The sequence below is a fragment of the Rana temporaria genome, chromosome 11 (genome assembly GCF_905171775.1).
Source record: "Rana temporaria chromosome 11, aRanTem1.1, whole genome shotgun sequence".
In the NCBI taxonomy this organism is placed as follows: Eukaryota; Metazoa; Chordata; class Amphibia; order Anura; family Ranidae; genus Rana; species Rana temporaria.
The window spans coordinates 163,177,867-163,205,104 of record NC_053499.1 but is presented as its reverse complement, the minus strand read 5'-3'; the positions used below and the strand labels follow the sequence as shown (position 1 = coordinate 163,205,104).

General features: G+C 50.0%; 1 protein-coding gene across 3 annotated transcripts in view; it reads left to right on the top strand.

Moving 5' to 3' along the window:
• The first annotated feature begins 386 nt into the window (after positions 1-386).
• FANCA (FA complementation group A) overlaps positions 387-27,238 on the top strand; it is a 70,498-nt gene continuing 43,646 nt past the window's right edge. The window contains exons 1-13 of one of the 3 annotated variants that reach the window (XM_040329642.1): positions 387-501; positions 9,440-9,552; positions 11,615-11,693; positions 13,640-13,782; positions 15,382-15,477; positions 15,567-15,640; positions 17,073-17,185; positions 17,330-17,412; positions 17,509-17,542; positions 18,564-18,630; positions 20,187-20,299; positions 22,207-22,283; positions 26,001-26,142. In XM_040329642.1, the coding sequence (XP_040185576.1) occupies positions 441-501; positions 9,440-9,552; positions 11,615-11,693; positions 13,640-13,782; positions 15,382-15,477; positions 15,567-15,640; positions 17,073-17,185; positions 17,330-17,412; positions 17,509-17,542; positions 18,564-18,630; positions 20,187-20,299; positions 22,207-22,283; positions 26,001-26,142 (1,195 nt within the window). In that variant the 5' untranslated portion in view covers positions 387-440. The remainder of the gene's footprint in view (positions 502-9,439; positions 9,553-11,614; positions 11,694-13,639; positions 13,783-15,381; positions 15,478-15,566; positions 15,641-17,072; positions 17,186-17,329; positions 17,413-17,508; positions 17,543-18,563; positions 18,631-20,186; positions 20,300-22,206; positions 22,284-26,000; positions 26,143-27,238) is intronic. The other 2 variants (XM_040329641.1, XM_040329639.1) reach the window with 2 other exon arrangements.

The window sequence follows — 27,238 nt, the reverse complement described above, 5'->3', positions numbered from 1 at the left end:
AAAGAAAGCTCATAAAAAATGATATAAATGTCTTTTGGGCACAGTGTCGCACGACCGCGCAATTGTCAGATAAAGTAGTGTAGTTCCGCATGGCAAAAAAAAAAAAAACGCCCTGGTCGTGAAGGGGGGAGGAGGTAAAGAAGTGAAATGGTTAAAAGTGATAGAAAATAAATAAATAAACTCCTAATCAATATAAATGAATTGGAAACCCGTATGACTTGATAGTTGTCACCGCACAGCTTTGGCCACAAGAAAATGGCCGCTCCTTCTGGCCCCACAGAGGTCTCTTTACCTCTACCGTCCATACCGGAATTCCACCAATAGCAGCGCGGCCACGCCGCGGATCCACCAATAGCAGCGCAGCGCGCCCTATCTGCCTGGAGAGTGGCGGGAAGGTCCCGGTGATCCCGAGGTCCTCTCCTGAGTGTGTGGCGGCGGCGATGTCGGCTGTGACCGGCTCTACCCCGGGAGGTGTGAAGAGGAGCCTGGCGGAGCTGCTCGGTATATGTGACGTTTATTTCCCGTGTGACTCCCCCTATAGGCGGTGTGCGGTATTACATGTGCAGATCTCCATCCATACACATCACTATTCATCCTTATCACAGGAATGATCTACCTGACCAGGTGATCTCAGGGGTGTGTCATGGCTGGAGGTCGGTCAGGCTGGAGAAGTCGGGATTCTTTGTGGGGTGGAGTTCCCCTTTAAGACCCAGTTCTGCCCCCGGATGATTGGACGCTCCTGTGTGCAAAGTGACCCGGCGGCTCCTGTATTAAAGTTCCCTGAGAAAGTATCGATTTCCCGGGAAACGGCCACTTCCTGGAGTATTGATTTCCTGGGAAAAGGCCACTTCCTGGATTATCGATATCCTGGGAAACGGCCACTTCCTGGAGTATCGATTTCCCGGGAAACGGCCACTTCCTGGAGTATCGATTTCCTAGAAAACTGCCACTTCCTGGAGTATCGATTTCCTGGGAAACGGCCACTTCCTGGAGTATCGATTTCCTGGGAAACGGCCACTCCCTGGAGTATCGATTTCCCGGGAAACGGCCACTTCCTGGAGTATCGATTTCCTGGGAAACGGCCACTTCCTGGAGTATCGACTTCCTGGGAAACGGCCACTTCCTGGAGTATCGATTTCCCGGGAAACGGCCACTTCCTGGAGTATCGATTTCCCGGGAAACGGCCACTTCCTGGAGTATCGATTTCCTGGGAAACGGCCACTTCCGGGAGTATCGATTTCCCGGGAAACGGCCACTGCCAGGAGTATCGATTTCCTGGGAAACGGCCACTTCCTGGAGTATCGATTTCCTGGGAAACGGCCACTTCCTGGAGTATCGATTTCCTGGGAAACGGCCACTTCCTGGAGTATCGATTTCCTGGGAAACGGCCACTTCCTGGAGTATCGATTTCCTGGGAAACGGCCACTTCCTGGAGTATCGATTTCCCGGGAAACGGCCACTTCCGGGAGTATCGATATCCTGGGAAACGGCCACTTCCGGGAGTATCGATATCCTGGGAAACGGCCACTTCCGGGAGTATCGATTTCCCGGGAAACGGCCACTACCGGGAGTATCGATTTCCTGGGAAACGGCCACTTCCTGGAGTATCGATTTCTTAGGAAACGGCCACTTCCGGGAGTATCGATTTCCTGGGAAACGGCCACTTCCAGGAGTATCGATTTCCTGGGAAACGGACACTTCCTGGAGTATCGATATCCTGGGAAACGGCCACTTCCTGGAGTATCGACTTCCTGGGAAACGGCCACTTCCTGGAGTATCGATTTCCTGGGAAACGGCCACTTCCGGGAGTATCGATATCCCGGGAAACGGCCACTTCCTGGAGTATCGATTTCCTGGGAAACGGCCACTTCCGGGAGTATCGATTTCCCGGGAAACGGCCACTTCCTGGAGTATCGATTTCCCGGGAAACGGCCACTTCCTGGAGTATCGATTTCCTGGGAAACGGCCACTTCCGGGAGTATCGATTTCCCGGGAAACGGCCACTGCCGGGAGTATCGATTTCCTGGGAAACGGCCACTTCCTGGAGTATCGATTTCCTGGGAAACGGCCACTTCCTGGAGTATCGATTTCCTGGGAAACGGCCACTTCCTGGATTATCTATTTCCTGGGAAAAGGCCACTTCCTGGATTATCGATATCCTGGGAAACGGCCACTTCCTGGAGTATCGATTTCCTGGGAAACGGCCACTTCCTGGAGTATAGATTTCCTGGGAAACGGCCACTTCCTGGAGTATTGATTTCCTGAGAAACGGCCACTTCCTGGAGTATTGATTTCCTGAGAAACGGCCACTTCCTGGAGTATTGATTTCCTGGGAAAAGGCCACTTCCTGGATTATCGATATCCTGGGAAACGGCCACTTCCTGGAGTATCGATTTCCTGGGAAACGGCCACTTCCTGGAGTATAGATTTCCTGGGAAACGGCCACTTCCTGGAGTATTGATTTCCTGGGAAACGGCCACTTCCTGGAGTATCGATTTCCCGGGAAACGGCCACTTCCGGGAGTATCGATATCCTGGGAAACGGCCACTTCCGGGAGTATCGATATCCTGGGAAACGGCCACTTCCGGGAGTATCGATTTCCCGGGAAACGGCCACTACCGGGAGTATCGATTTCCTGGGAAACGGCCACTTCCTGGAGTATCGATTTCTTAGGAAACGGCCACTTCCGGGAGTATCGATTTCCTGGGAAACGGCCACTTCCGGGAGTATCGATTTCCTGGGAAACGGCCACTTCCAGGAGTATCGATTTCCTGGGAAACGGACACTTCCTGGAGTATCGATATCCTGGGAAACGGCCACTTCCTGGAGTATCGACTTCCTGGGAAACGGCCACTTCCTGGAGTATCGATTTCCTGGGAAACGGCCACTTCCGGGAGTATCGATATCCCGGGAAACGGCCACTTCCTGGAGTATCGATTTCCTGGGAAACGGCCACTTCCGGGAGTATCGATTTCCCGGGAAACGGCCACTTCCTGGAGTATCGATTTCCCTGGAAACGGCCACTTCCTGGAGTATCGATTTCCTGGGAAACGGCCACTTCCGGGAGTATCGATTTCCCGGGAAACGGCCACTGCCGGGAGTATCGATTTCCTGGGAAACGGCCACTTCCTGGAGTATCGATTTCCTGGGAAACGGCCACTTCCTGGAGTATCGATTTCCTGGGAAACGGCCACTTCCTGGATTATCTATTTCCTGGGAAAAGGCCACTTCCTGGATTATCGATATCCTGGGAAACGGCCACTTCCTGGAGTATCGATTTCCTGGGAAACGGCCACTTCCTGGAGTATAGATTTCCTGGGAAACGGCCACTTCCTGGAGTATTGATTTCCTGAGAAACGGCCACTTCCGGGAGTATCGATTTCCTGGGAAACGGCCACTTCCAGGAGTATCGATTTCCTGGGAAACGGCCACTTCCTGGAGTATCGATTTCCTGGGAAACGGCCACTTCCTGGATTATCTATTTCCTGGGAAAAGGCCACTTCCTGGATTATCGATATCCTGGGAAACGGCCACTTCCTGGAGTATCGATTTCCTGGGAAACGGCCACTTCCTGGAGTATAGATTTCCTGGGAAACGGCCACTTCCTGGAGTATTGATTTCCTGAGAAACGGCCACTTCCGGGAGTATCGATTTCCTGGGAAACGGCCACTTCCAGGAGTATCGATTTCCTGAGAAACAGCCACTTCCTGGAGAATCGATTTCCTGGAAATCTGCAGAGTGAGGAGGGAGAAGAAGAGCGAGGATTTCCAATCCCCAGAACACGACATCGGCTGCATGACAGGTGGTCACCCATGCAGGTAAGTACAGTGGGGGAGGGGAGGGGGAGGATTACTTTTTCTGATGAGGTGAAGAGATTCTTGGCTCTGGCGTTGGATGGAAGATCGCTGCCAACATTTGATGACCTCATCATGGCCGCGCCCCCTCGGCAAACACTGACCGCCATGATAAGAGGGACAAATATAACTCTGATTTATAAATAGGAGGACCTCCCACCTTGGGGGCGGGGTCTTATTTGTGAAAGTCATCAACGCTTTTATTTGAATTTAAAAACGGAACTCCGAGCGCCGAGATCGGTAATCCTGAGGTGTAAGACGTCCACACTGAAGGCGCTTTTCGGGCGTTTGAACGCTAAAAATAGCGCCTGTAAATCACCCCCCCTCGTGTGAGAGTATGAGGGCTTCACACGGGGGCGGGGAAAAAAAGCCCATCTTTTGGGCGGTGGAGGAGCGGCGTGTACAGCGATCCCAAAATGCCCCACCCATTGAAATAAATGACAGCGAAGGGTCTGCAAAGCGCTTCAGCAGCGCAACAAATGGGGCTGGGAAAAAATGGAGTCGAGAGGTCATATCCATTCAGATTTTCAGCTGACGCCGCGCTGGCCCTGAGGAGCTGCGGGGAGGAGTTTGTAGGTGAGGCCGCGTCTCCTCAGGACCGGCGCGGTATCCATCGAATCGTGAATCGAGTTTTTGTGCTGTGCGCTCTGATCTACCCTCCTCCATTCACTATGTGCTGTGCGCTCCGATAGACCCTCCTCCATTCACTATGTGCTGTGCGCTCTGATCTACCCTCCTCCATTCACTATGTGCTGTGCGCTCCGATAGACCCTCCTCCATTCACTATGTGCTGTGTGCTCTGATCTACCCTCCTCCATTCACTATGTGCTGTGCTCTCTGATATACCCTCCTCCATTCACTATGTGCTGTGTGCTCTGATCTTCCCTCCTCCATTCACTATGTGCTGTGCGCTCTGATCTACCCTCCTCCATTCACTATGTGCTGTGCGCTCTGATCTACCCTCCTCCATTCACTATGTGCTGTGCGCTCTGATATACCCTCCTCCATTCACTATGTGCTGTGCGCTCTGATATACCCTCCTCCATTCACTATGTGCTGTGTGCTCTGATCTACCCTCCTCCATTCACTATGTGCTGTGCGCTCTGATATACCCTCCTCCATTCACTATGTGCTGTGCGCTCTGATCTACCCTCCTCCATTCACTATGTGCTGTGTGCTCTGATATACCCTCCTCCATTCACTATGTGCTGTACGCTCTGATATACCCTCCTCCATTCACCATGTGCTGTACGCTCTGATCTACCCTCCTCCATTCACTATGTGCTGTGCGCTCTGATCTACCCTCCTCCATTCACTATGTGCTGTGCTCTCTGATATACCCTCCTCCATTCACTATGTGCTGTGCGCTCTGATCTACCCTCCTCCATTCACTATGTGCTGTGCTCTCTGATATACCCTCCTCCATTCACTATGTGCTGTGTGCTCTGATCTACCCTCCTCCATTCACTATGTGCTGTGCGCTCTGATATACTCTCCTCCATTCACTATGTGCTGTGCGCTCTGATATACCCTCCTCCATTCACTATGTGCTGTGCGCTCTGATCTACCCTCCTCCATTCACTATGTGCTGTGCGCTCTGATATACCCTCCTCCATTCACTATGTGCTGTGTGCTCTGATCTACCCTCCTCCATTCACTATGTGCTGTGCTCTCTGATATACCCTCCTCCATTCACTATGTGCTGTGCTCTCTGATATACCCTCCTCCATTCACTATGTGCTGTGTGCTCTGATCTACCCTCCTCCATTCACTATGCGCTCTGATATACCCTCCTCCATTCACTATGTGCTGTGTGCTCTGATCTTCCCTCCTCCATTCACTATGTGCTGTGTGCTCTGATCTACCCTCCTCCATTCACTATGTGCTGTGTGCTCTGATCTACCCTCCTCCATTCACTATGTGCTGTGCGCTCTGATCTACCCTCCTCCATTCACTATGTGCTGTGCGCTCTGATCTACCCTCCTCCATTCACTATGTGCTGTGCGCTCTGATATACCCTCCTCCATTCACTATGTGCTGTGCGCTCTGATATACCCTCCTCCATTCACTATGTGCTGTGCGCTCTGATCTACCCTCCTCCATTCACTATGTGCTGTGCGCTCTGATCTACCCTCCTCCATTCACTATGTGCTGTGCGCTCTGATATACCCTCCTCCATTCACTATGTGCTGTGCGCTCTGATATACCCTCCTCCATTCACTATGTGCTGTGCGCTCTGATCTACCCTCCTCCATTCACTATGTGCTGTGCGCTCCGATAGACCCTCCTCCATTCACTATGTGCTGTGCGCTCTGATCTACCCTCCTCCATTCACTATGTGCTGTGCGCTCTGATATCCCCTCCTCCATTCACTATGCGCTCTGATATACCCTCCTCCATTCACTATGTGCTGTGTGCTCTGATCTACCCTCCTCCATTCACTATGTGCTGTGCTCTCTGATATACCCTCCTCCATTCACTATGTGCTGTGTGCTCTGATCTTCCCTCCTCCATTCACTATGTGCTGTGCGCTCTGATCTACCCTCCTCCATTCACTATGTGCTGTGCGCTCTGATCTACCCTCCTCCATTCACTATGTGCTGTGCGCTCTGGTATACCCTCCTCCATTCACTATGTGCTGTGCGCTCTGATATACCCTCCTCCATTCACTATGTGCTGTGTGCTCTGATCTACCCTCCTCCATTCACTATGTGCTGTGCGCTCTGATATACCCTCCTCCATTCACTATGTGCTGTGCGCTCTGATCTACCCTCCTCCATTCACTATGTGCTGTGTGCTCTGATATACCCTCCTCCATTCACTATGTGCTGTACGCTCTGATATACCCTCCTCCATTCACCATGTGCTGTACGCTCTGATCTACCCTCCTCCATTCACTATGTGCTGTGCGCTCTGATCTACCCTCCTCCATTCACTATGTGCTGTGCTCTCTGATATACCCTCCTCCATTCACTATGTGCTGTGTGCTCTGATCTACCCTCCTCCATTCACTATGTGCTGTGCGCTCTGATATACTCTCCTCCATTCACTATGTGCTGTGCGCTCTGATATACCCTCCTCCATTCACTATGTGCTGTGCGCTCTGATATACCCTCCTCCATTCACTATGTGCTGTGCGCTCTGATCTACCCTCCTCCATTCACTATGTGCTGTGCGCTCTGATATACCCTCCTCCATTCACTATGTGCTGTGTGCTCTGATCTACCCTCCTCCATTCACTATGTGCTGTGCTCTCTGATATACCCTCCTCCATTCACTATGTGCTGTGCTCTCTGATATACCCTCCTCCATTCACTATGTGCTGTGTGCTCTGATCTACCCTCCTCCATTCACTATGCGCTCTGATATACCCTCCTCCATTCACTATGTGCTGTGTGCTCTGATCTTCCCTCCTCCATTCACTATGTGCTGTGTGCTCTGATCTACCCTCCTCCATTCACTATGTGCTGTGTGCTCTGATCTACCCTCCTCCATTCACTATGTGCTGTGCGCTCTGATCTACCCTCCTCCATTCACTATGTGCTGTGCGCTCTGATCTACCCTCCTCCATTCACTATGTGCTGTGCGCTCTGATATACCCTCCTCCATTCACTATGTGCTGTGCGCTCTGATATACCCTCCTCCATTCACTATGTGCTGTGCGCTCTGATCTACCCTCCTCCATTCACTATGTGCTGTGCGCTCTGATCTACCCTCCTCCATTCACTATGTGCTGTGCGCTCTGATATACCCTCCTCCATTCACTATGTGCTGTGCGCTCTGATATACCCTCCTCCATTCACTATGTGCTGTGCGCTCTGATCTACCCTCCTCCATTCACTATGTGCTGTGCGCTCCGATAGACCCTCCTCCATTCACTATGTGCTGTGCGCTCTGATCTACCCTCCTCCATTCACTATGTGCTGTGCGCTCTGATATCCCCTCCTCCATTCACTATGTGCTGTGCGCTCTGATCTACCCTCCTCCATTCACTATGTGCTGTGTGCTCTGATATACCCTCCTCCATTCACTATGCGCTCTGATATACCCTCCTCCATTCACTATGTGCTGTGTGCTCTGATCTACCCTCCTCCATTCACTATGTGCTGTGCTCTCTGATATACCCTCCTCCATTCACTATGTGCTGTGTGCTCTGATCTTCCCTCCTCCATTCACTATGTGCTGTGCGCTCTGATCTACCCTCCTCCATTCACTATGTGCTGTGTGCTCTGATCTACCCTCCTCCATTCACTATGTGCTGTGCGCTCTGATATACCCTCCTCCATTCACTATGTGCTGTGCGCTCTGATATACCCTCCTCCATTCACTATGTGCTGTGCGCTCTGATATACCCTCCTCCATTCACTATGTGCTGTGCGCTCTGATCTACCCTCCTCCATTCACTATGTGCTGTGCGCTCTGATATACCCTCCTCCATTCACTATGTGCTGTGCGCTCTGATATACCCTCCTCCATTCACTATGTGCTGTGTGCTCTGATCTACCCTCCTCCATTCACTATGTGCTGTGCGCTCTGATATACCCTCCTCCATTCACTATGTGCTGTGCGCTCTGATCTACCCTCCTCCATTCACTATGTGCTGTGTGCTCTGATATACCCTCCTCCATTCACTATGTGCTGTACGCTCTGATATACCCTCCTCCATTCACCATGTGCTGTACGCTCTGATCTACCCTCCTCCATTCACTATGTGCTGTGCGCTCTGATCTACCCTCCTCCATTCACTATGTGCTGTGCTCTCTGATATACCCTCCTCCATTCACTATGTGCTGTGCGCTCTGATCTACCCTCCTCCATTCACTATGTGCTGTGCTCTCTGATATACCCTCCTCCATTCACTATGTGCTGTGTGCTCTGATCTACCCTCCTCCATTCACTATGTGCTGTGCGCTCTGATCTACCCTCCTCCATTCACTATGTGCTGTGCGCTCTGATATACTCTCCTCCATTCACTATGTGCTGTGCGCTCTGATATACCCTCCTCCATTCACTATGTGCTGTGCGCTCTGATCTACCCTCCTCCATTCACTATGTGCTGTGCGCTCTGATATACCCTCCTCCATTCACTATGTGCTGTGTGCTCTGATCTTCCCTCCTCCATTCACTATGTGCTGTGTGCTCTGATCTACCCTCCTCCATTCACTATGTGCTGTGCGCTCTGATCTACCCTCCTCCATTCACTATGTGCTGTGTGCTCTGATATACCCTCCTCCATTCACTATGTGCTGTGCGCTCTGATCTACCCTCCTCCATTCACTATGTGCTGTGCGCTCTGATATACACTCCTCCATTCACTATGTGCTGTGCGCTCTGATCTACCCTCCTCCATTCACTATGTGCTGTGCGCTCTGATCTACCCTCCTCCATTCACTATGTGCTGTGCGCTCTGATATACACTCCTCCATTCACTATGTGCTGTGCGCTCTGATCTACCCTCCTCCATTCACTATGTGCTGTGCGCTCTGATCTACCCTCCTCCATTCACTATGTGCTGTGCGCTCTGATCAACCCTCCTCCATTCACTATGCACTCTGATATACCCTCCTCCATTCACTATTTTGCAGCGGGCAGAGCCAGCAAGGCAGCCAGGAGATCTGAATACAGCAGGAGGCGGGGCCAGGAGGCGGCGGTGTATTTGCTGAGCTGTCACCAGGATGTGAATGGATTTCTGCTGGAGGTGAGGCTGCCGGAGGGTCCCGGGTGTGATTTACAAACAGCGGCAGAGATGGAGGGGGGGGGGGGGGCAGAGGAGGAGGAACCTCCCGATTTTATTACCCGCCTCCATCACGCGTGTATTGGGGGGGGAGGGGTGTCCGCACACGCAGTCATCATTTTCTTGGGCATTAAAGAGAACCTGTCACCCGAGATTTCATTTTAGCTGAAGGGAAGAAACTCATTGGACCAGATTCAGAAAGAAGATATGCCGTCGTGTCTCTGAGTCCGGCCGTCGTATCTATGCGCCTGATTCATAGAATCAGATTCCGCATAGATCTCCCTAAGATCCGACAGGTGTAAGTGACTTATACCAGTCGGATCTTAGGCTGCAATCTCCCGCCGGCCGCTAGGTGTCGTCGCGTTTTTTTACGCGTCGGATATGCAAATGAGTACAACCGCCGATTCAAGTCCGAACGCCCGCCCGTCGCTTTTTTTTTTACGTCGTTTGCGTTCGGCTTTTTCCCGCGGATAGTTACCCCTGCTATATGAGGGGTAGCTAATGTTAAGTATGGCCGCCGTTCCCGCGCCGAGATTCAAATTTTTACGTCGTTTGCGTAAGTCGATCGGGAATACGGATGGCCGGAATTTACGTAGCCGCCGAAAACAATGACGTCCTAGCGACGTCATTTGGAGCATGTGCACTGGGAAATTTCGCTGGCGGCGCATGCGCTGTTAAATCGGCGCGGGAACGTGCCCGATTTAAATTGTACACTCCCCCTAGCCGCGGAATTTGCATTCCGCCTGGGGGAGTTTCGAGGTAAGTGCTTTATGAATCATGCACTAGCCTCGCTAAATTGCACCGGCGGATCGTAAAACGCGTACCGTATTTTCCGGCGTATAAGACGACCCGGCGTATAAGACGACCCGGCGTATAAGACGACCCCCTAATTTTCCAGGAAAAATTTAGATTTTGGGATATACTCACTGTATAAGACTACCCCCTTCCTACTAGTCTTTCCGGAAGCTGAGGGGGAGCCAGAACCGCTGACAGAAACAGGCTTTTTCAAATCTCACTGTGCCATTACATTACATGCCCAGACTGTGCCATTACATTACTCACTGTGCCATTACATTACATGCCCAGACTGTGCCATTACATTACTCACTGTGCCATTACATTACATGCCCAGACTGTGCCATTACATTACTCACTGTGCCATTACATTACATGCCCAGACTGTGCCATTACATTACTCACTGTGCCATTACATTACATGCCCAGACTGTGCCATTACATTACTCACTGTGCCATTACATTACATGCCCAGACTGTGCCATTACATTACTCACTGTGCCATTACATTACATGCCCAGACTGTGCCATTACATTACATGCCCAGACTGTGCCATTACATTACTCACTGTGCCATTACATTACATGCCCAGACTGTGCCATTACATTACATGCCCAGACTGTGCCACTGTGCCATTACATGCCCCCACATTGCCATCACTTGCCCCCACTGTGCCTTAACTTGTTGCCCCCCCCCCCCAGTGCAATAACACTCACTTTTTTTCCCCAGCGCTGACAGTGTCCCATGCTGCGATCGCGATCGTGAAGGATTTCAAAGCCGCGCCTTCACTGCAGAGTGTTCTGTGATAGGATGAACAAAAATCTTCCCAGCAGCGCCTCTGTTATGTTTCCCGCCTATCACACATGCCTTCTCATCTCGTCCGAGGATGAGAAGGCATCTGTGATAGGAGGAACAAAGAACAGAGGCGCTGCTGGGAAGATTTTTGTTCATCCTATCACAGAACACTCTGCAGTGAAGGCGCGGCTTTGAAATCCTTCACGATCGCGATCGCAGCATGGGACACTGTCAGCGCTGGGGAAAAAAAGTGAGTACTGAGACTGTACCCGGCGTATAAGACGACCCCCGACTTTGGATGCATTTTTTTGCATCCAGAAAGTCGTCTTATACGCCGGAAAATACGGTAGATCTGGCGGATCTAAAGATCCGATAATCTATGTGAATCTAGCCCACTGTGTGTAGAATGTAAATTCCTTTCCCTGCATGTTGTAGGCGGAAGATCCTCCCGGAAAGGAAAATTCAGATTCAAAACCTTCTCCGAAATCTTCCCGACTTCCACCATCCTTTATCGGTAAGTGAAAAATCCTGCCGGTCTCCCGCCGACTCACAGTGTTCATCTGAACCCGAGAGGAAGTTTCCAAAACTTTTCTTTGTACTTTCACTTTAAATGGTGATTGTTGTGAGTCCATGTTGTTTTACTTTTATTACGTCTTCCTTTTGTAACAATCTTGTTTTAAATAAATAGGATTTTTTGTACTCGCCGTAAAATCCATTTCTCTGAGTTCATGGACGGACACAGCAGCATTGACCTTCGGGTATCATCCTCCTTTCTAGGAGATTGACAAGGCAGAAAAACAGCATGTTAAGTGTTAAACACTCCACACAGTACAGCACCTCCCAGGGGGCGTGGTTCCCCTGGGTACATCCCACTCTCTGCCTCATGCAGCCCCACTTCGTAAACAAGCAGTACAAACAAAGGAGGGGTGGGTGCTGTGTCCGTCCATGAACTCAGAGAAATGGATTTTACGGTGAGTACAAAAACCCTATTTTTTCTTCCGTTCATGGACGGACACAGCCTTCTTTGACAGTAGGGACGTCCCCAAGCAGTGTCAAAAAAATTAGAGGGGTGGGAAAACACAGCAAAACAGGTTACACCCCAAACAAACCAGAGTTACTCAACGGAGGAACTTCAACCTTAAACTGCCGCCTGTAACACCCTGCGGCCAATGGAGGCATCCGAAGACGCACTCACATCCACCTTGTAAAACTTTGAGAAGGTGTGGATTGACGACCCTTTGACCCGCTGTCGTCTCCTCCTCTGTCCCGCTGTCGTCTCCCCCTCTGTCCCGCTGTCGTCTCCTCCTCTGTCCCGCTGTCGTCTCCTCCTCTGTCCCGCTGTCGTCTCCTCCTCTGTCCCGCTGTCGTCTCCTCCTCTGTCCCGCTGTCGTCTCCTCCTCTGACCGCGCTGTCGGCTCCCCCTCTGTCCCGCTGTCGGCTCCCCCTCTGTCCCGCTGTCGGCTCCCCCTCTGTCGGCTCCTCCTCTGTCCCGCTGTCGTCCCTCCTCTGTCCCGCTGTCGTCCCCTCCTCTGTCCCGCTGTCGTCTCCTCCTCTGACCGCGCTGTCGTCTCCTCCTCTGACCGCGCTGTCGTCTCCTCCTCTGACCGCGGTGTCGTCTCCTCCTCTGACCGCGCTGTCATCTCCCCCTCTGTCCCGCTGTCGGCTCCCCCTCTGTCCCGCTGTCGGCTCCCCCTCTGTCCCGCTGTCGGCTCCCCCTCTGTCCCGCTGTCGGCTCCCCCTCTGTCCCGCTGTCGGCTCCCCCTCTGTCCCGCTGTCGGCTCCCCCTCTGTCCCGCTGTCGGCTCCCCCTCTGTCCCGCTGTCGGCTCCTCCTCTGTCCCGCTGTCGTCTCCTCCTCTGTCCCGCTGTCGTCTCCTCCTCTGTCCCGCTGTCGGCTCCCCCTCTGTCCCGCTGTCGGCTCCCCCTCTGTCCCGCTGTCGGCTCCCCCTCTGTCGGCTCCCCCTCTGTCCCGCTGTCGGCTGCCCCTCTGTCGGCTCCCCCTCTGTCCCGCTGTCGGCTCCCCCTCTGTCCCACTGTCGCCTCCTCCTCTGTCCCGCTGTCGTCTCCCCCTCTGTCGGCTCCCCCTCTGTCCCGCTGTCGGCTCCCCCTCTGTCCCGCTGTCGGCTCCCCCTCTGTCCCGCTGTCGGCTCCCCCTCTGTCCCGCTGTCGGCTCCCCCTCTGTCCCGCTGTCGGCTCCCCCTCTGTCCCGCTGTCGGCTCCCCCTCTGTCCCGCTATCGGCTCCCCCTCTGTCCCGCTGTCGGCTCCTCCTCTGTCCCGCTGTCGGCTCCCCCTCTGTCCCGCTGATTGTGGCACACCACACTGTATACTTTTTATTTTTAGAAACACTTTTATTGAAATATCATACATTGTGTGGTTAGAGGAAGTAGATTGAGTCGTACTGCATGCCATACATTTTCCGGTCTTGAAACCGGTGACACACCTGTGTATTCTTTATTATCAGGTTCCACCATAAGAGACCAGGCCTCACATCTGGGCGTTCCTGATGATGTCCTCGGTGCGAGATCCGCTGTCTCCAATATCCAACAGCTCTGCCACGCCCCCGGGAACAACATGGAGGAGGCGTGGCTCAGCCAAGACCAGCGGGTGAATAGAAATCTGACATTTACCAATAATGAAAATATTCCTATCCAATCTGATTATTGAAACACGCATTCTGATTGGTTGCTATGAGTTGCCCCTATTGATTATTGATCAGCGCTGTGTTCTGTAAGACGGCGTGAGGTTCATATATTGATCTCCAGCAGCCACCGGAAGACACATTTCTTGTGGTGGCCGTTGGCATGACAAGTAGTTACATTACAAGTAGCAAAACAGCAGTTCTAATGTGTTTTTTTTCATTGCAATCTCCTTTCCTCTAATTAGAACCCCCAAACATTATATACCCTATACCAGTGGTCATCAACCCCGTCCTCAGGGCCCAGTAACAGGCCAGGTTTTATGGATTACCTTGGGGGGAGATGCAGACTAGAATACTGCAATCACTGAGCAGCAAATGATATCACCTGTCATGTATTTCAGTTATCTTGCAAACCTGGCCTGTTAGTTGGCCCTGAGGACGGGGGTGATGACCACTGCCCTAGAGAATAAAATGGCGATCGTTGCAATACTTTCTGTCACGCCGTATTTGCGCAGCGGTCTTACAAGCGCACTTTTTTTGGGGGGAAAAATACACTTTTTAATAAAAAAATAAGACAACAGTAAAGTTATCCCATTTTTGTTTTATATTGTGAAAGATGATGTTACGCCGAGTAAATTGATACCCAACATGTCACGCTTCAAAACTGCGTCCGCTCGTGGAATGCCGACAAACTTTTACCCTTTTAAAATCTCCATAGGCGACATTTAAAAAAATCTACAGGTTGCATGTTTTGAGTTACAGAGGAGGTCTAGAGCTAGAATTATTACTCTCGCTCTAACGATCGCGGCGATACCTCACATGTGTAGTTTGAATACCGTTTACATATGCAGGCGCTGGTCACGTATGTGTTCGCTTCTGCGCGCAAGCTCGTCGGGACGGGGCGCGTTTTCTGGCTCCTAACTTTTTTAGCTGGCTCCGAGATTCCAAGCAAATTTGTCAAACCCTGGCTTAAAGTGGAGGTTCACCCGAAAACTCAATTTTTAACATTAGATTGAGGCTCATTTTGTGAAGGGGAATCGGGTGTTTTTTTTAAATCATTGCAGTACTTACCGTTTTAGAGAGCGATCTTCTCCGGGTATGGGCTGTGGGACTGGGCGTTCCTATTTGATTGACAGGCTTCCGACGGTCGCATATATCGCGTCACGAGTAGCCGAAAGTAGCCGAACGTCGGTGCGCAGGCGCCGTATAGATCCGCACCGACGTTCGGCTACTTCCGGCTACTCGTGACGCGATGTATGCGACCGTCGGAAGCCTGTCAATCAAATAGGAACGCCCAGTCCCGAAGACCATACCCGGAAGCGGCGGAGAAGATCGCTCTCTAAAACGGTAAGTACGGCTTCGATTTAAAAAAACACCCGATTCCCCTTCACAAAACGAGCCTCAATCTAATGTTACATTTTTTTTTTTTTCGGGTGAACCCCCGCTTTAAACATTGTTCTTTGATAGAGTGAGAAGGAATTTGATTTTCACCTTTTCCTGGCTGATCATTACACACAAGTCCTGCACATTGATAACAGCCGCCCCTCATTTCTATCTGATTTCAGGACAGATTGACGGCTTTTCTGAAGACGCTGAAAGTGCTGATGAAGGAAAATTGTTTCCGACGTTCGGTTTTCCTGAAGGAGATTTGGGAACAGCCGGTGAGTCGGGTCGCTGGCGTTGCTGCAAATCATTTTTAAAGCCGTTCTATTCTCTTACATCGTCACTGTTGTTCCTTTCTGCTCGGCAGCGCCCTCCGGTGTTAGAAGTCGTGTGGCACTTGCACAGTATGGATATAGTGGGAATAGAGGACATACTGGAAAGGTAAGACTGGCCTGTGTGTGTCGGTAAGAATTACATGGTGGAGCGTTCAAAGGACATCGTATCAAACATGAGACTGCAAAGGATGAAAAGATAAAGAGAGCCGCACTATCCTGGAAATCTGAGAATATGGAACAATATTCAGACCTGGGTGTAAAGAAGGTTTTCATGTATTTACCTGTATGGTGACAATCATTGGAACTGTATATTTTAATTCAATATTTAATTACCGTATTTATCGGCGTACGGCGTATAACGCGCACCCTAATTTTAAGAGGGAAGTTTCAGTAAAAAAACTTTCAACAGCCCCTTTTATATTCCAAAGCCCCCTGCACATTACACATAGATCTCAGCACATTACACAGATCCCAGCTTTGTCTTTTGTCTGCTTATCCACCGGCTGATAGTTATATGGCTCTCTGTCACCTGTCCCATCAATTGCCGGACAAGGCGGCACACTCGTTTTCAAACTGCCTGCACTGCTTCCAGCCTGGGACTGCAGGCGAGTGCTGTATGGGTGGGGGGGGGGGGGGGGGGGGGGGATACTCTGCCCTCCTACCTGCTTCTCCTGTCCCAGCATGAGCCGCTCCACTCACCCAGCTTCGGCGTCAGCGTCTGTAGTTCCGGATCACGTCGGATCGGGTCTCCGGGTGTTGATACCCCGTTCAAGACAGCGCCGGATTGGGTCCCCGCGAAGCTGATCAGGTCAGGATCCCCCGCTCAAACCACACAGTCATGTGACCGCTCTCCTCCTCCAATCTGAAGCTACACTCAGAGGAGGAGGAGGAGCAAGAAGAATCTTTTTAGTACGCCGGCGGGCTGTCCCAGGACCAGGAGAGGTGAGACGGCCGGCACGACATCCCCGCCCACCCCCATTGGTAAAAGAAAATGACATTGGCGTATAACGCGCACCCACGATTCCCCCCTGATTTTAAGGGGAAAAAAGTGCGCGTTATACGCCGATAAATACAGTATTTTTGATAAATATGTATAATTGTGAATAAAAACTATTTTTTTTTTACCTCAGTATTCCAAATATACAGGATATTATTAGTGCCTTAAAAGTCCACCCAGGGGAACCCCTTTTTTCTTGTATATACTGGATGTGGCACAAGCATACATTTGCCATTCACCCCCCTTTCTTTTAATTTTCAGAATTGTGCCACAGTATCCCTGATTTAGCCCCGGTTTACATGTCATGCGACTTGAGAGTTCAAAGTCGCACCCCATTACCGGCAATGGAACCTTTATAATCGGCGTGACTTACAAAACGATTCCTGCACTACTTTTGGTGCGACTTCAATATCTTAAAGTGCAATATGCAAAATTAAATTTATATGAGTGATAAAAATATAAAAAATATCCAATAAATATTTAGTAGTTTCCAGAATGTGAATGACATTTGATGCTCTGATCTCTGATCCGCTGTGTTCAGTTGTACAGACACGGGCCGCGCTGGTGATTGGTTCTGTACGGGAATGCGGGCGCTGTGTCTGCACATGGAAAATTCATCTTCCGATGCCGAGTTTCTGGAACAGATAATATCTGGTAAGTTCTCCAAATTCTTCTTTATAACATGAATGGGAATCTTTGCATGCCCATAGGCTGTAGGGGGGGTGTCCTGTGTTTGGGACATGTGTGACAATATACAGCTTCCATCTTGTCTAAAGTTTTCCATCTTGGAATCTGTAGATCTGGTGGCCGTGTTGATTGGCAAAGCTTTTTGTCAGCCGGCTTCTTCTGTGAAGAATTCAGAACAGTCCAAAGTCTCCAAGGTGTGTCATATTACTATTATTATTATTATTATTACTATTTTACCTTTTCTTGTGTTTCCTGTGCAGTTTTATAATAGAGCTTTTCCACTATTTCAGATCTCGCTCTCCATCCTGGATGTGATGCTTTCATGTAAGTAATCCGCAGAATGATAAAACTTTTCCTTCATTTTTTTAAAGCGATACTAAAGTCCACTTTTTCACTTGTACCCTCAGGTGAGTCTATTAGGTAGATTCAGGTAGAGTTAGGCCGGCTTATCAGTAGATATCAGTAGATAAGCCGACCTAACTCAGAATCTACGCCGACTTATGTTTAAGTGTATTCTCAGAGATACGCTTAAACATAACTAAGATAAGACGGCTTGCGCCATCCTATCTTGGGTTGCAATTTTTCGGATGGCCGCTAGGTGGCGCTTTCATTGCGGTCGGCGTAGAATATGTGAATGAGTAGATACGCCTATTCACGAACGTACGCCCGGCCGCCGCAGTAGTTTTACGCCGCTTCCGTAAGGCATTAGCAGGCCTAAAGTTATTCCACCTATTAGGTGGAATAACAATGTTAAAGTATGGCCGCCGTTCCCTCCGCGAGATTCAAATTTTTTACGTCGTTTGCGTAAGTCGTCCGCGAATCGGGATTTACGTCGTTTACGTCCACGTCTAAATCAATAGGCCTGTGCGGCATACGTAGCCGCAATGCGCACTGGGAAATGTAGGCGCCCGTAAATGGCACAGTGGTGGCAACTTATGGGCACAGTGGCTGCGTTTGATGGCACAGTGGTGGCAACTTATGAGCACAGTGGCTGCGTTTGATGGCACAGTGGTGACAACTTATGGGCACAGTGGCAAAATTTTGATCACCAGCCACCAGTGGTTGGCATATGAATCTGACTTCTTCAGATATATGCTCACCAATGCCCATTTATACCAGTTCTCTTTAAACTGACCCACCTATTGTCTTCTAGGCCTGACTGTGTCTTTTATTCTGCAATTATTTCTCCACACCGGTGACGGCCGGGCTCATAGGCGGCTCATAGGCGGGACTGTTGGTTGTTTCATATTCAGATTGCACATTTAAGAATGGCTTCCCTAGAGGTATTCTGATTGGATCATTTGAATTGTATCCTAACCAGTAAAATCGATGTGTTTTATTTCAGGGCTCCTTGATGGCGTTGTGGAAGCAGGGAGTGGTCAGTCATACAAGCCCGGTGTCGAACGACATTGGTAAATCTCCCTTCCCTGCAGTTTCAGTTGCTGATTGTGCAATCCAATAATAAGTAATACAGAAAGCTGTTATTAGGTTACCTGATCATTGTTATTATCTCTATTGCTCAAGAAGGTCAGATCTTCCAACCGCCATTTAATACCTTTGAGTGCCTTAAAGTGGAACTCTACCCAGAACAACTTGCTAAAAATATAATGTTGTTTAACAAGGAACATTGGCCCAGATTCACAGAGAGTTGGGCGCGCATTACGCTGCCGTAGAATAACCAATGTACGCTACGCCAACGCAGCGCAGAGAGGCAAGCATTGCATTCAGCAAGCCAGTGCTCCCAACGCTGTGCCGGCGCGGCGTGGGTTTCGAAATCGTGCGTAGGTGGAAGTGGGCGTGACCCCATGCAAATGATGGGCCGAGCGCCAGACAGATACGTATCACGAACTGCGCATGCGCTGTGACGTTGACGCATCCCCCTGCGCCTGCTCACAACCACGTTGGAACAACTGCCTAAGCTACGCCGGATCACTGCGTACGGCGTGAACGTAACCTACGCCCAGCCAGACACGTCCAACGCAAAATACGCCGGCTTGTGTTCCCTGGTGCAGACCTGCTGCCGGGTTGCGCCTCCTTTATGGGGAATAACTTTACGCCGGACGTACAACTTACGCGCATCTCTCGTAGCCTGCGTCGGGTGCACGTACGTTCGTGAATCACCGTATTTCCCTCATTTGCATGTTTGAATGGCTAATCAATGGGAGCGGCACCATGCGCCCAGCCTAAATGTGCGCCCACCCTACGCCGGCGTGTGCAAGATACGTCGGCGGGGTGTAGCCTGTTTTTAGGCGCATCTCTGTTTGTGGGTCTGGCGCACAGATACGACGACGCACATTAGCACTTACGTCGGCGTAACTTGTTATACGTCGGCGTAAGTGCTTTGTGAATCTGGGCCATCCATTCCACATGAATAATTCTGCTGCCAAAATGAGTGTGTGCTGTAAATTGCCTCCAGCATTGCTCCTGTTTTCTAATTGCTGGAGGCGGCCATTTTTCTGAAGCCCAGAGCCCCTGAACAGCAGTAAATCATAAAGTGGAACTAATCCCATGGATTTTAACGGTTTCAAAAAACAGTTACATTCCTGGAATTCTGGGATTGCTAACTCACATTTTTGCTTGTGTCCGCAATCAAATGGCCGGAGTCCTAACTGATCACATGTGCAGGACCATGGCAGCTGCAGATTAAACAGAAGCAGCTTCCTTGGCTGTAAAGGATAGGAGGGCTTCATTCCGCTTCAAGACTTATCTGCCTCTACAAATTCTGCAGTGACTAAAAATGGAGAGAAACTGCAGAGCAGGGCGAGGCAGCGTATTGCTGGATTATACACAGTATAGACACTTATTATTAATGATTTACATCTCTATACCTGAAATAGGGGCCGGCCTACAGTCATCTAGCAGGACTTCATTTTCTGACTAAAGTTTCACTTTTTGATCGTTTTGATATAAAATGCTCCATTTTTCCCCCGTTCTCCTCAGAGCTGTGTTGTTGTTTCTCTCTCTGCAGGTTACTTGCCTATGAGGTGTCCAGGTACAGAGCCCGGGTGATTCCGGACTCTCTAGAGGAATTCTTCCTCCACACCCTCAGTCACACGCTTACCTATAAACCGAAGCTGAAAGGTAATCGGTCCAGTGTCCATCTCTTTGGCTTTATTCCTCGAGAGTGGATTCAAAGAGTTGATTTAGGGTTGGGGGAAGGGTTAGGATTGAAGTGTATATACATTTTTTTTTTTTTTTTATATATATATAGTAAAGGGTTAAATCTCCTATTGGGTTATTTTTTGCTCTCTGTGTCCTGCGGGGAAGATTTGCCCTCACTTCCTGCCTTGATGATTCAACAGGAAATGAGAGGAAATCTCCCCAAAATGAGGGGAATTCTCATGTCCGTTGTCATCACAACACTTGTCCCCCATTGGACGATCTTCCCTCACATCTTTGTACTACTAATCCTCTAATTTGTAGGATTTTTTGGGCAATACGCAGTGTGAATGCATCGCACATATGTGAACCAGCCTCATTAAAATCAATGGGCTAGATCCACATAGAACCGCGTATCTTTGCGGCGGCGTAACGTATCCGATTTACGTTACGCCTCCGCAACTTAGACGGGCAAGTGCTGTATTTTTAAAGCACTTGCTCCGCAAGTTGCGGCGGCGTAGCGTAAATCGGCCGGCGTAAGCCCGCCTAATTCAAATTTGGATCGGGGGGGGGGCGTGTTTTATGTAAATGTACTGTGACCCGACGTGATTGACGTTTTTCCCGAACGGCGCATGCGCCGTTCGTGGAATTTCCCAGTGTGCATTGCTCCAAAGTACGCTGCAAGGACGTCATTGGTTTCGACGTGAACGTAAATTACGTCCAGCCCCATTCACGGACCACTTACGCAAACGATGTAACTTTTTCAAATTTCGACGCGGGAACGACGGCCATACTTAACACTTAAAGTAAAGTTTGCCCAATTTTTTTGTAAGATATGAAAGATGATGTTACGCCGAGTAAATAGATACCCAACATGTCACGCTTTAAAATTGCGCACACTCATGGAATGGCGCCAAACTTCGTTACTTAAAAATCTCCATAGGCGACGCTTTAAATTTTTTACAGGTTACCAGTTTAGAGTTACAGAGGAGGTCTAGTGCTAGAATTGTTGCACACGCTCTAATGCACGCGGCGACACCTCACATGTGTGGTTTGAACGACGTTTACATACGTGGGCGGGACTTGCGTGTGCGTACGCTTCTGAGCGCGAGCTACCGGGGAGAGGGGCGTTTTAATTTTTTTTATTATTTATTTATTTATTTTTTATTTTACTTATTTACACTTTTTTTTTACATTTTTATTTTTTTAAACATCCCTTGTAATAGGAATAGTGTGTGACGGGTCCTCTTTAAGAAGAGAGGTGGGGTCAATAAGACCTTCCCCCCCCCCCCCCACATCTCTCCTCCAGGCTGGAAAGCATGAGATCGTGCAAAAAAATTTCACAGATCTCATTCTTACTAGCCGCAATTGCGGTTTGTTTACTTATGGGTACCCGGGCGTGACGTCATCACATTGCGCCCGGGGCTCCGACGGTCATAGAGATGACTGGTGACCATCTGGTCACCAGTCATCTCTATGCTGCACATCTGGCAGACGGCGGTCATCTCTCCGGGCCCCCGATGGGACGGGAGAGCCCGGAGAAGCACCGGATGGAGGGGGGGTGTCCCCTCCCGCCGCCTGTAAGAACGATCAAGCGGCGGTTCCGCCGCGATGATCATTCTTATTGTGCGCAGGATCGCCGCCGGAAGAAAATTATGTCTGAATGATGCCTCTAGGTGCAGGCATCATTCAGATATCCCCGCACAAAGTACAGGACGTCATATGACGTCCACCCGGGATAACAGATTGGACGTCATATGACGTCCACCCGGGATAACAGATTGGACGTCATATGACGGCGTGCGGGTGTAGAGTGGTTAATGTCGTGTATTTCTTTGAATCGGCTGTTAAATAGATTTTTTCTCCCCCCCCCCCCCCCCCCCCTATAGTTTCTGACGCCATTCGATTTCAGGGGAACTGGAGCTTTGTAAAGACGTGCCCGCTGCTGATGGAATTGTTCCGCAAGGTATGTCAGGAGGAGGAACAGAGAGAAATCGTTTTGCTGTAGATGCCATTGCTTAGTTATAAGGTGGGGGTCAGTCACATGGAAAGCGGGGCCCCCAGGGTTCTGTGCTGGGACCAATCCTATATAATTTGTTTATAAATGACCCGGAGGATACGAAGCTAAGCAGGGTGATAACTTCTCCGCAGGATGTGGAAATCTTGCAAGAAGATCTGAACAAATGAATGGGGGGGGGGGGGGGGGGGGGAACTACAAATGAGGTTTAATGTAGGAATATGTAAAATAATTGCATTTGGGTGGCAAAAATCTGAATACAATCTATACACCGGGGGGGATCTAGGATGGAGAAGGACCTGGGGGTCCTAGTAGATGATAGGCTCAGCAATGGGGGAGGGAGGAGCTCAGGTATGGGGGAGGGAGGGTCTCGGGTATAGGGGGAAAACCTCTGGGGGGATCTGGGGGTTCTAGTAGAGGAGAGGCTCAGGTATGGGGAGGGAGAAGCTCAGGTATGAGGGAGGGAGGATCTCAGGTATAGGGGGAGAACCTCTGGGGGGATCTAGGATGGAAAAGGATCTAGGGGTCCTAGTAGATGATAGGCTCAGCAATGGGGGAGGGAGGAGCTCAGGTATGGGGAAGGGTGGAGCTCAGGTATGGGGAAGGGTGAAGCTCAAGTATGGGGGAGGGAGGAGCTCAGGTATGGGGGAGGGAGAAGCTCAGGTATGAGGGAGGAAGGATCTCAGGTATACGGGGGAGAACCTCTGGGGGGATCTAGGATGGAAAAGGACCTGGGGGTCCTAGTAGATGAGAGGCTCAGCAATGCCAAGCTGCTGCTAACAAAGCAAACAGAATATTGGTATTAAAAAGGGGATCTCCTATTTAAAGAGGGTTGTAAAGGTACATGTTTTTTCATCCTATGCATTAAAGCGAGATTCTGCTTTTTGTTTTTAAAGCGGGGGTTCACCCTAAAAAAATATATATTTTTTTTTCTAGCATGCCATCAAGCATACTAGCGCGATCTACAGTATGCCTTTATTATATTTTTTGGCGCCGTACTCAGTTTACTGCCGTAGTGAAGTTTCAGACTCCCCGCGGGGAATGGGCGTTCCTATGCACAGGGAAGATGATTGACGGCCGGCTATGGCGCGTCACGCTTCTCGAAGATAGCCGAAATAGGACTTGCCTCTTCACGGCGCCTGCGCAGTCAGCTCCGATGTCTGTGTGCAGGCGCCGTATAGCGTCGTAAAGAGGCAAGTCCTATTTTGGCTATCTTCGAGAAGCGTGACGCGCCATAGCCGGCCGTCAATCATCTTCCCTCTGCATAGGAACGCCCATTCCCCGCGGGGAGTCTGAAACTTCACTACGGGATTAAACTGTGAGTACGGCGCAAAAAAAAAAAAAGAAAGGCATACTGTAGCTCGCGCTAGTATGCTGGATGGCATGCTAGAAACTTTTTTTTTTAGGGTGAAACACCGCTTTAAAGTCAGCAGTTACTAACACTGTAGCTGCTGACTTTTAAGAAGGACACTTACCTGTCCTACCCGCCTGCGATGTCGGTCCTCCGACAGCGATCGCTCGGTCCTGGCGCCTCCATCCTTACGGCTTCACTGCCCATTTCCTACTGCGCATGCGTGACTCGCGTGGCGCTTTGTGAATGGGCGGCTACAGTTCCCAGAAGGCAGCGCGGCTCATTTACCAGAAGACACGGCGACGGAGGACGAGGCAGAAGACCGTGGTTGAAGAAGAGGCAGAAGAGCTACTTCCACATAGCAACAGCTCTTTCAGGGTTTTCAATTTTTTATTTATTTTTTTATTTTACGATTTTTGGGGTTAAAAAAACAACAACCGGGTGGAACTCCACTTTAAGGTGAAAAAACATCCGATGATTATCGGTCCCCCCCGTTTTACTTACCTGAGCCCTCGAAAGTCCGGCATCGTGAACGCGCTGGCTTCTCGACTCATTCATTGGATGATTGATGGCAGCCCAGCCATTGGCTCCTGCAGCTGTCAATTAAATCAACTGTATCACGGGAGGGCGCCCTCAAGCTAACCCCCTTGGGAGAGCGCTTCCCAGAATGGGAGTTAGCTGATGTGGGGAGGAGCCGAGACAGCCGCCGAGGGACCCCAGAAGAGGAGGATCGGGGGCCACTGTGTGCAAAACAAGCTGCACAGTGGAGGTAAGTATGACATGTTTGTTATTTAACAAAAAAAAAGGAACCTTTACAACCCCTTTAAGAGGACCTGTCATGCTTTTTTTCTATTACAAGGGATGGTTACATTCACAGTAATAGGAATAAACGTGAACCAAATGTTTATTTTTAAAACTGAACTGAGCCCCCTCAGCAGAGGTAAGTATAGACCCCTTTCCTTTCACAGAGTAGTTAGAATGGGGGTAGTAGTAGATTTAGGGATAGTTGGGATTTGATTGGAAGGCTACTTTAACCCCTCCTACTACCAGCGGCAAACTCCATGTGGTTGTCCTCAGCCTGGCTTTGAATGGCACCACTTCCGGGCCCCTGCTGGGCAGAATGTTGTGGGGCTGTCCTAGAAGCGACCTTCAGGCACTGGGTTCTGTGTGGAATGCTTTCTAGACTAATAGCCAGATTCAGGTATAGTTACGCCGGCGTATTAGTAGATACGCCGTCGTAACTCTGAATCTGCGCCGTCCTACATTTAAGCGTATTCTCAAACTGAGATACGCTTAAATGTTGCTAAGATACGAGCAGCGTAAGTCTTCCTACGCCGACGTATCTTAGCTGTCTATTTACGCTGGCCGCTAGGGGTGTGTATGCTGATTTACGCCTAGAATATGTAAATCAGCGAGATACGCCTATTCACGAACGTACGCTCGCCCGTGGCAGTAAAGATACGCCGTTTACGTAAGGCGTTTTCAGGCGTAAAGATAAACCACCAAAAAGATGGCGCAGCCAATGTTAAGTATGGAAGTCTGAACCGCCGTCGAATTTCACGTTGTTTGCGTAAGTCGATTCAGAATAGGGCTGGGCGAAAGCATTGACTATTTGCGACGTGATTTATAGCATGCGCACTGGGATACGTCCACGGACGGCGCATGCGCCGTTCGTTCAAAACGTCATTTACGTGGGGTCATGCTTTATTTACATAAAACACGCCCACCTCTTCACAATTTGAATTAGGCGAGCTTACACCGGCACATTTACGATACGCCGCCGTAACTTAGGACGCAAGTGCTTTGTGAATACAGCACTTGCCTCTCTAACTTGCGGCGGCGGCGTAACGTAAATTACATACGCTACGCCCGCACAACTTTAAGCCGCCGTATGTGAATCTGGCCATAAGTTTTTGGTTCAGAGAGCTGCGGAGCACGTTCCAGGTTCTCTGAAGACCTACTAATTAAGTATTGACCGAGCAGCACACTGATCTTCCCAGTGAATGGCTGTGCAGGGAGACGTGTCAGCACAAGTCTGATCACTGGCAGGCTGTTCTCCCATCACATCCAAAAAAACTGACCGCACTGAGATGGATGAGCTTCTTCTATACCTAGCGTGGTCAGTTTTTTAATAGGAAAGCAGAGGGAATGGCAAGATCATTTCAGACAACAGAAGCCATACAAAGAGGACAGGAGACTTCTTCATACCAGTACATGGGACAGCAGACACATATTGGGGGAAGGGAATGTTGGGGGAACATATTTAAGTTTTCAATTTCAAAATACAAAAATATCATTTATTTTCCTCTCTGTAGGTGTTTGTGCTGCTGAGTGCTGAGAAGCTGACCTCCCATGTACAGAACATATTGGACACACAGGAGGTGAATTGGTATCATATTCTCTCGTTTTTTTCCTGCCTCGTCGTCTGTCAGTCTGAAGCTCAGCATCTGGTAAGAGGTGAGATCTCCGTCTCTTCCATTATTATGGTTCTTACTTTGTTTTTTGTCATAGTTTACGCTTTTTAACCACTTGCCGCCCGCCATATAGCAGAATGACGGCGGCAAAGTGGTTGTGATATCCTGACTGGGTGTCATATGACGTGATCAGGATATCGCAGCCGGCACGCGCCGGGGAGGGGGGATGCGCAGCGCGGCGATCGGAGGTGCTGTGTGTCAAACCGGCTTTCCTCGGTTCACGCTGACAGGGACAGACGAACGGCGGCTCTCCCTGTCGGGGGGGGGGGGGGGGGGTCTGTGCTGATATTCGGCACATTGATTATCAGCACAGCCCCCATCAAAAGTTTAAAAATCTTAACTCGGCTTGCGAGTGTTGTCTCACAAAAATGAGCCGGAGCCGAGCGGAGCGCTGAAAGGCCCGAAGACAGCATGGCTGACCTTGGCAAATCTCAGGGCCAAAGGGCCAGATTCTCGTAGATCCGGCGTATCTCTGCGGCGGCGTAACGTATGTCATTTACGTTACGCCGCCGCAAGTTTTACAGGCAAGTGCTTTATTCACAAAGCACTAGCCTGTAAAGTTGCGGCGGCGTAGCGTAAATCACCCAGCGCAACCCCGCCTAATTCAAATTAGGCGGGTAGGGGGCGTATAGCATTTAAATTAAGCGCGTTCCCGCGCCGAATGTACTGCGCATGCGCCGTCCGATAAATATCCCAGGGTGCATTGCTCCAAATGACGTCGCAAGGACGTCATTGGTTTCGACGTGAACGTAAATGGCGTCCAGCCCCATTCACAGACGACTTACGCAAACGACGTAAATTTTTACATTTCGACGCGGGAACGACGGCCATACTTAACATTGATTGCGCCTCATATACCCTGGGGCAACTTTACGCCGGGACAAGCCTAACGTAAACGTCGTCACTTCACTGCGTCGGCCGCGCGTACGTTCGGGAATTTGCGTATTTAGCTAATTTGCATACTCGACGGGGAAAACGACGGAGGCGCCACCTAGCGGACAAAAAAAATAGCATTTTAGATCCGACGGCGTAAGAGCCTTACGCCTGTCGGATCTAATGGTTATCTATGCGTAACTGAT